Raw genomic sequence first — 10,019 nt, 5'->3', positions numbered from 1 at the left:
CTTTCGATTACGATGGCCTCAGGCGTTCGATTCATTTGGTTCATTTTGTGTTCATTTGGTGTTCACGATCGCCTGCATGTCGAGTGCATTTTTGTGGTCGACAGCTGGCGTTCTGTTTACATCGAGCATCGAGCATCTGAAAAACAGTTAAGCCGGCGATACATGAAGCGTAAACTCTCGTATAAACTCAGAATGTAATGCCAAAAAGTTTACATTTGCCGTTTACACGGTGTAAATAGATTATAGGTCCACGGAGCATAAATCCTAGCGTAAACGCTGTTTGCAAGCGATTTGCCCCACTACATTTCCTGTTTGTGGTTTGCATTAATAGTGGGTGATCATTACTAGCGCTTATAATCTTTTTCTTCGGAAAAAAGATCCTATTTTACTCACAAAAGTCGATTAAAGGTCAGTGTAATTCGGATTACGCATCTCAACCCGGTTATGTAAACATGTTCAAGTGTAAATTAATTTTATATTTACGCTTGAGTTTACGCTTCATGTATCGCCGGCTTTATAGCGTCCTGATTGTGCATCAATAATTTCTTTCTGCTAATCGTATACTATTATTACAAAGGTTAAGTCGTTTTTATACCGAAAAAAACAAGTTAATTAACAGTTTTTTTACTTCAAACTGTCATTTTGAATTGTTTATTGTTTTCGAAACGTTTCGAAATTCGCATGAATCATCGAACGCCTGAGGCCATCGTAATCGAAAGTTACAGAATAAGCACCTGATTGTTAAATTGCATCAGGTGAGGTTTTCAATCCCTTCCCAGAACAACAATGATGGTTTGGGCGCTACCGGTGAATGATGCTCGGTGGATACGATGTCTTCTTCTTCTTCAATGAGGATTTACTCCAGTACGACTATTGAATCCAGCTTCCTGGGCCTTCACTAGCTACTCTGGAGATATAGGTGCTTAGACAGTTTCTACACACAGCCAAAATTTGGCGGCTAAAGTCAAAATTGTCGGCAAAAGTCAAAAGCTCCATATAAAAAAAATAATGGTGTGTGTAGGGACGCTTGAAAAGAAGAACTTCAGAAAAACTACAGAATCATCGCGAAATAACTTTAACACACCTGCAAACAGCTTTTTTAAAAATATAATATGCTTTAAGCTGATCGGCAGACACATAATGCTGCACTCCAGTGTAGGCCGTACCGTAGATGTAAATTTGTCTCCATCTGCCATTATTTTTTCCAAAATGTTGGAAAAATGAAGTTCTCTTTTTTTGACTTTAGCCGCCAAATTTTGGCTGTGTGTAGAAACTGTCTTATTCTGTAACTTTCGATTACGATGGCCTCAGGCGTTCGATGATTCATGCGAATTTCGAAACGTTTCGAAAACAATAAACAATTCAAAATGACAGTTTGAAGTAAAAAAACTGTTAATTAACTTGTTTTTTTCGGTATAAAAACGACTTAACCTTTGTAATAATAGTATACGATTAGCAGAAAGAAATTATTGATGCACAATCAGGACGCTATAACTGTTTTTCAGATGCTCGATGCTCGATGTAGGTGCTTATTCTGTAACTTTCGATTACGATGGCCTCAGGCGTTCAATGATTCATGCGAATTTCGAAACGTTTCGAAAACAATAAACAATTCAAAATGACAGTTTGAAGTAAAAAAACTGTTAATTAACTTGTTTTTTTCGGTATTAAAACGACTTAACCTTTGTAATAATAGTATACGATTAGCAGAAAGAAATTATTGATGCACAATCAGGACGCTATAACTGTTTTTCAGATGCTCGATGCTCGATGTAAACGGAACGCCAGCTGTCGACCACAAAAATGCACTCGACATGCAGGCGATCGTGAACACCAAATGAACACAAAATGAACCAAATGAATCGAACGCCTGAGGCCATCGTAATCGAAAGTTACAGAATAAGCACCGTAAACAGAACGCCAGCTGTCGACCTCAAAAATGCACTCGACATGCAGGCGATCGTGAACACCAAATGAACACAAAATGAACCAAATGAATCGAACGCCTGAGGCCATCGTAATCGAAAGTTAGACCGTTTCTACACACAGCCAAAATTTGGCGGCTAAAGTCAAAAAAAGAGAACTTCATTTTTCCAACATTTTGGAAAAAATAATGGCAGATGGAGACAAATTTACATCTACGGTACGGCCTACACTGGAGCGCAGCATTATGTGTCTGCCGATCAGCTTAAAGCATATTACATTTTTAAAAAAGCTGTTTGCAGATGTGTTAAAGTTATTTCGCGATGATTCTGTAGTTTTTCTGAAGTTCTTCTTTTCAAGCGTCCCTACACACACCATTATTTTTTTTATATGGAGCTTTTGACTTTTGCCGACAATTTTGACTTTAGCCGCCAAATTTTGGCTGTGTGTAGAAACTGTCTTACAGAATAAGCACCATAAGCCGGCGATACATGAAGCGTAAACTCTCGTATAAACTCAGAGTGTAATGCCAAAAAGATTATACTTATGTCAAAAAGATTATAGGCCCGCGGAGCGTAAATCCGAGCGTAAAAGCAAGCGTAAACACAGCACCAACATGAAGCGTAGCGTTATAAAGAATTGAAGGTTCTACAATCGCTAATATACAGTAAAAACATCTTAAAATATATAAAAAGATGTTCAGAAATCAACTTATCTCGTCGATTTATGTTTTTTTGTGGCCAGAAACACATGTAATTGATGTAATAGCATAGTGTAATTGCAGGTGCACGAATGTAATTGCAGTTGACGTTTCGGTATAAACTTTTATGCGATTATGCCTGCCACACGAAGCGTAAACTTTTTGGCATTACATTCTGAGTTTATACGAGAGTTTACGCTTCGTGTATTCCTGCCTATAGACCTCTGCTTAAATAGAGACCGGCTACTCTGGCCATATGTCCCAATTTTCTGTAGGATACGATGTCGAAGGCAGCCCCACGGATACCCGTAAGTGACCGATCAATCGCTCGATTGTTGAAAAGAAAGAGTATGCCTCATTTAAACGAGCAAAAGCGATACTATACCTGATGAAACCATTGAAAATTTCCGAATTTCCTTCGTATCACCAAAGGCTTTCGGTCGATTTGGTAAACATGTATTGACAGCCACTGAACCAAAGCCAAAATCCAATATGGCGGCGAGCGAAGTGCTATGACTTCACCTGTTTAGTTAATACACTTTGCAGTAAACAGATTTTTACAGAACAGACGAGGGAAGCTTATTGAGGGGTTTATTTTTCTCGATTTATTCGTTTGTTTGAAGCTCGCGTGCGGGCACAAAATGAGCAGTGATAAGGAATTCGGTGAATTCGGTGAATTACAAAATTTCATAGCGCAGGCCAAATTCAAGAAGGCGTTCGTTTGTGCTGCGAATGTTCTAGACCAGCGGTCGAGCGGACCAGCACCGACGGTGGCCACGGAATCCGCTTCGGAAGATCCGCTTCGTGAGCTGTTCCTGTTTACCATCAACAAGTACGCGGACCAACTCGAGACGGAAGGCAAGATTGAACGCGTATTCGAAATCATTGAGCAAGGCTTGGAATACTTTCCTGGGCATCCGGAGCTTCTGAACGAGACAGGTGTTCGTCTGCAAAGGTACGCTCGTGCTGCATTCAGTAAATTAACATTTTTTCGTTCAGGTTAGCAATTTTCTATTTTTTTCGCCGTAGTTTCTTCGCGACACCGCTTAACTGTCCTTCATTAGTTGATCTCACTATTTTCCTCCGTTTCATCTTCTCATCATGGACCTTCCTATTTATCATCATATGTTGGGGTGGTTAGGAGCGAAGGGCACCAAACCTAGGAGCAAGCTGAGAGAGATAGCTCGACAACTGTATGCGATCAACAACGGAATGAAATTAGGTTTCCTTTGGGATGTAGGATGTCTGTCTGAAGCACAAGCAAGCCTGCTGCTAGATTCCCTGAAACAGGCCAACCTGGTAGCGGACAGTCTGGTTGTGCTAGAAATTGGTGGTGATCTCAATTGCGATTTTGGTATTTGCGACAGCTTACGTTTTGGTAGCATGCAAAGCGATCGCATCGTGTTCATCGATGTGTCTGCTAGTTTAGCAAAGCCTCGCTTAGTCCAGCCAAAGATTGCGGAGCATTTACAGGCGACAATCGCTTCTTTACAGACAAAGTTGTTAGCACTGGAAGGGAACGACGGCACCACTCGCACAATTAAATGGCTAACAAATACCGCGATTTGTCCTACAACTCTATATGGGGTTTTCATAGGCTATCCAGTGGTTTACTGGTACGACATAACCGTTTCTCAAGAAAACTGTTTATCGCAAGTTCCCCTTGTAGTGTTCCACGTTGGACTAAAGCCGCAACGAACGAATGCTTCTAATCCTTTGATCTCGTTCAGTGTGCCCGCACATATTCTAGACGAACAGCCTAATGTGTCCGACGCAATTAGCTCTTGGAAACACGCAACAGTTTATAGATACGATTTACAACTTTTGCAATTGACTAAAACTTTCAATAATGTAATTATGTAATAAATGCAATTTGTTCTCTCAAATTGTTTCAACCTTATTTCGATTATAAACTAATTTGAACAGCCACCTACTCAATATATTTTGATTGTTCATCTCTAATTTGTTATTTGAACAAAAATCTGTTTTATCTTGCAGATACGGTCGATCTTTAGAAGCTTCAATTTGCTTTGAGCGCGTGCTACTGCAGGATCCACGTTGTCTCAAAGCGTATCAAAATCTACAAAACACAAAATGTGAACTTGTGGAAAGGTGGCATTTTCGGATGTTGAATGATGTGGTGCGTAATGCCGCCTTTCGAGCCGCAATTGAAAACCACATCGCAGCGGGATATGACGAGGTGCTGGACATCGGCACAGGAACTGGACTACTCTCAATATACGCACTGCACTGCGCAGGAATTCGGAAGGCGGCCGCATGCGATGGATCTGAAATAATGGTGCAAATCGCGAGAGACGTGTTTGGTGCGAACGGGCTGAGCGATCGTGTTTGTTTGTTCCAGAGCTTCTCACAAGATTTAAAAATCGACGACCGGTTTTCTCTCATCGTTACTGAGACCCTCGATTCTGGTGCATTCGGGGAGGGCATCCTTGAGACGTTAATACACGCCAAAAAGCATCTTCTTTTGCCCAGAGGAAAAATTATCCCAGCAAAGGTAGCATTGCATATTTCAGGATATCAATCGCGAGCATTAACCACAAGCAATATTTTAATCAACGAAGCATTTAGCGAAGAATTTTCTTTGCCTAGTAATTGCCTTTTGTCCAAAGAAGGCAACAAGGGCTACGATGCGGAGGACATTAGTCGTATACAGGCGAATGATGACTTTGAATTCGTGTCCGACACGAAGCCAGCACTGGTTGTAGACTTTAACGATCTCGACTGTCTAATTCGTCATAACGACGGATCGGAAGTAGGCGAAGTGATTCTAACGTGCCGCGATAATGGATTGCTTCTTGACGGGCTCGTTGTGTGGTTTGATCTGCAATTAGACGATCAGAATGCCATCAGTACCGATCCCACTACAAATACGTGCTGGAATCAAGCCATATTTCGCTTGAACCAACGGCTTCCGGTGGTAAAGGACCAACAGCTGAAGGTAGCGATATCCTGTAAGGATGGGACGCTTGCCGTAGCCCACAATCTCAACTCTGTCGATAATCAGATAAGTGTTGATGAGCATGTAATTGAGTTTCTCAACGACAATGAATATTATTCTAATCTGAATGAGTCCGTTGATGCTCTATCGGACATGGAGAAGATTCTTGATTTGTCACTCTTTCCTTACGCAGGTTTGAAGCTGCTCAAGGAAGGAAAAGCCCGAATGCTGTTCTGCCTGGATCAGGCTGAAGATTTGGTAGAATTTATCGCCAACCAAAACGACATTCCTATGGGTAGCATAATGCTAATTAACTCTATACAGGAGATATTAGTTTTGAACGACTACACTCTCGATCTCATTATACTGCAACCGATAGACGTGTTCGGTCAGATCAGTAGCGAACTTTTCTGCCTCTATCAATCACTCTTACCCAAACTCAAACCAACCGGCACTATCATCCCCTCAATTCTGGAGCTCCATGGAAGCCTTATTGAGTCCGATTGGATCATTAAATGCAGCCGAGTGGACAACAAAGAACTCGAGGAATTCCAGATCAGTAAATATTTGGCGTCACTAGAAACGGAAAACCATCTCGATCTTGGGTCGTTTACTTTCCACCAACTATCTGAGTCTATCAAGCTGGCTGATGTGCAGTTCGACGGTACGCTGCACGAACATGATGTGGAATTAAGACTCTATGAACCCACTGACGCAACTCGAGTACACGCCATATTGTATTACTATCATCTTGGGTTCACACCAGACCTACCAAAGTTAAGCACCAACCGTTCACATTCTTTTGCTAAGCGCTCGGCTTTCATCATTCCGAAATGTACATTCCAAGCAACCAGTGGAGCAGCCACCAACATTGGTGATCAATCTGAAGTGGCTAAAGTCCCAAGCCATTTTGAACCACTAAGCCAGTTGCGCTTGACAGTGCTCCAAAATCATGGAGTTTTAAAATGTGCTGTTGCAACCGCTGACGTCAGGGAAAGTTTAAAATATCCTCTAGTCGCATCTAATGTGCAATATTAGCGATAGCCGATCTGTTTCAACACATCATTCCACTATTCAACAATAACGAATCTCCCATCTGCCTAATATGCCATCTGCCTAATATGCCATCTGCCATATATGTATGGCAGTGTATTTCCTTGTGGTGGGTGAAAGCAAACTATGAAAATTAACTAAATGTGCTTCAACAACATGCTAATATTGACTGGGATATATGACTCGGGTATATGCATATGCGGTAAACATAAATTCTCCCATTTTGCGTGTACCTTTTGGTGAAATTTCAATGAATTAAAGAGAATTAAAAGTAAGATGGCATGATAATAGAAGCGGTTGAAACACGCAAAACTGAAAGCGCTGCAATCTGCGCGTAAAACGAAGCATTCCTTTTTATTATTTATTTGTATTAATTTATTTATTAGAATTGAAAACTCATCAAGATGGCAAGGATCACATATCACTGGATGGATGATCGATGAGTATTTTTAGTTTCATTTATTGTGAGGCATTACGTACAAGTAGCATTATATTCCAGTTATATGGTGCAACTCTTTAAAACGTTGTTTCTTGTACTGTGCTGTAACATAACAAAAAATAGCAATTTCGACGGGCTAATAAAAAAGGTGTGTACACACGAAAACATTATTACAAGTATTGTTCGAAATTGTTCTCAATCCGAACTTGTGAGAAATCCCAACTGTTTTTCCATAATCATGAAATTACTCATGAAATAAATGAAATTGGCCCTTGGCCCCAGCAGCTTATAAAAAAGCTATAACAGCCGAAATCCTATACATCCTATCGATGCTATATAGTGTTGGGAGTTCCCGGATGCACCTACACGGAGCGATCCGCTCCGACAAAAAATAGGGTGCACCCGCTCCGAGCAAAAGATCGCTCCAGGTTCTTTGGAATCAAAACCGTGTGGTTGACCAAGTCGTAGTCGGCACATGTTTTTTCCCGCTCTTTTTAATGAAAATCATTGAACTAGTGCAATCCGTGAACCGCACTCTTGCTCAGTAGCAGGTAGGTTCAGTTCCGAACCTACTCTTTGTCTCAGTCTTGTAGGCATAGCGAAGCATTCGCTTCGTCTCATTTCACGGTGCCATCGGAACTGCTATCCGAACCGGCTATAGTGAAATAGGTCTGTTCTGGACCGTTTTTTTCGATAGGTTCTTTGAACACCCAGTTCCGCGGATCCGTTCCGAAAGCTAAAGAACCCGGTTCCGATCCGCTCCGATTTAAAAAAAAAACCCATCAATAGGCTCAATAGCTTGTCGGGCCGCTGATGGTGCCACCATGAACTTGGTCTAGGCCTCGTTGACCTGCAATCCGAGGTCTTTTGCCGCTTGCTCTATCCGTATGTAGGCTTGCGCTACATCGGACAGTCTTAGACCAATTATATCTATACCATCAGCGTATGCCAGGATCTGGGTTGACTTGAAGAAAATAGTCCCGGAACTCTACACTTCAGAGTCGCGAATGGCCCTCTCTAGCGTCAAGTTGAAGAGCAGGCAAGCCACCACATCCCCCTGACGCAGTCCCTTGGTGGAAACAAAGGGGCTTGAGAGTTCACCTTTACTTGGCATGTAACGTTGGTCATAGTCATTCTTACTAACCTGATCAGTTTCGACGGTATCTCAAAGGTTCTCATGGCATCACTTGATGAATCTCCTATTCTAGGGCACACTGCTATCGCTTGGTAGAATTGTCTTGTGGGGCCGTAACGTACTCTGTTTTCCTCCAGCTCCCGAATCCGTTTTTCTTCCCACATTCGTTTCTTGCTCCGGTGGAGCTTCTTCTCTTCTTTTCTTAGCCGTCTGCAGTTCCCTATGCTTGCTCGCGTTCCATGGCGCTGTTGCGTTTGTTGGTACTCACAGTTCTTACGTTCCGTCACTAGTCTACATTCCTCGTCGAACCAGCCAGATCTGGTGTTGCCACGACGGCGTCCTAGAATGCTTCCGGCACATCTGTTTATGCATGTTTTTAGAGCCAGCGCCCTTGCTCATCATGCGCCGTTTCCCAGTTGTTAGTTAAGTTAAACGCAAATGGCTTTACTTATTTACAAGAAGCTTGTAAAAGACGTTTTAATGAATCTCATTGAATCCAACGAAGTGTAACACCTTATATTTCAGTAAGATAACAAATGAACTCAGTTTTGCCAACAATTGAAAGCATGGTTTAAGGACAAAAACGTCCCTATTTCCAAAAGTTTAGCATGGATTTTTTACTGCTACTAAAAAAAAATCCTTTTCTGTTTGTTATTTAGATTGGTTTTTGCAAAAGATCGGCTAACTCAAAATATTTCGAATTTATGTCAATGCATTGATAAACATTAGATACAACAAATTGATAGGAATCCGATTAAATCTTATCGGAATCCATGGCAAATTATAGTTTTGCATTTGTTAGAAATGCAGGCAGTAATAAAAAATACCAACTTGCACGCCAATACGAGTTCAGTAAGCTCGATTTTGATACGCGCTACACGGTTGGTGTTCGAATAGGGCACCGGCGGTTTCCAGATATTGTACGGTCGTTTGTTACACTCAAATGTGAGCATTTTCGGGCTCAGAATCAGACTCGTCCGCTAGTAATGGGATGCTACGATTTAGGTTAACCAGAAACCGCTTCAGAAACATAGCTCATTTGCCGTTCTACCTATGGGATTCCTAATGTTATGCAAAATGATTGTAGTACAATGCGTGATGTAGTTGGAAGATAATAAACTTAATTGCGTTTAGTTTTAACGTAGTCAACACCGTAGCAATGCCGATCGTGTCTGATTCCTTCGTTTGTACGGACCACAGGTGGCAAAGGAGGGATTCCGTGATCGGGAACGGTTATAACATACAGGTTTTAATGACCAATCATAAAACACTACACTACACATCCTGTTCTTCCATGCTTCACCTATTTTAGGTACCAATTCTAAACCTAAACCTATTCGCTTTGCTTTCAACTTTGCTATGTTCATATTTTCATTGCCATTGATTAATACGAGATTCGGTTCCAAGATTCGACCGGAAGCCCGATACTTATTTTAACCGGCGTACTGATCACACTTTTTGTCTGCCTGATCGATCCTCGGCTTGCTTTGAGGAGATTTAATATTCTAGGTTCGTTGCCATGGGGACATGGCACTGCGAAAATTCCGTCAAGTTTCCGTTAAATTAAATAAATTTCTATATCGACTGAACATCACATGCCGAGAGTGCCGCGTGCATTCCGACGAATCTCAATGCTTTGGCATAATTTACTTCGACGGAACACCCGAGCCGGAGGAGGTCACTTCAAACGAGCCAAAATTCCTGCCGTTAAAAGGACTGCGTCGCCACAGCCACCGAACTGCCGGATGCAGCATCCTCCTCAAATTGTCCTCCGTAGTAGTCGCCGTCGACTACAGTTAGATTTTTGAGT

General features: G+C 41.7%; 1 protein-coding gene across 1 annotated transcript; it reads left to right on the top strand.

Annotated features, from left to right (window-relative positions):
• Positions 1-3,170: 3,170 nt before the first annotated feature.
• LOC126570705 (uncharacterized) lies at positions 3,171-8,208 on the top strand. Its single transcript, XM_050228666.1, has 2 exons — positions 3,171-3,578; positions 4,622-8,208. Exons 1-2 carry the CDS (start codon positions 3,265-3,267, stop codon positions 6,618-6,620), a joined length of 2,313 nt encoding a protein of 770 aa, XP_050084623.1. The 5' UTR covers positions 3,171-3,264; the 3' UTR covers positions 6,621-8,208.
• The last annotated feature ends 1,811 nt before the right edge of the window (positions 8,209-10,019 follow it).

The sequence above is a fragment of the Anopheles aquasalis genome, chromosome 2 (genome assembly GCF_943734665.1).
Source record: "Anopheles aquasalis chromosome 2, idAnoAquaMG_Q_19, whole genome shotgun sequence".
Taxonomy (NCBI): Eukaryota; Metazoa; Arthropoda; class Insecta; order Diptera; family Culicidae; genus Anopheles; species Anopheles aquasalis.
The sequence above is the reverse complement of the archived record's forward strand: the minus strand, read 5'-3'. Positions and strand labels throughout refer to the sequence as shown.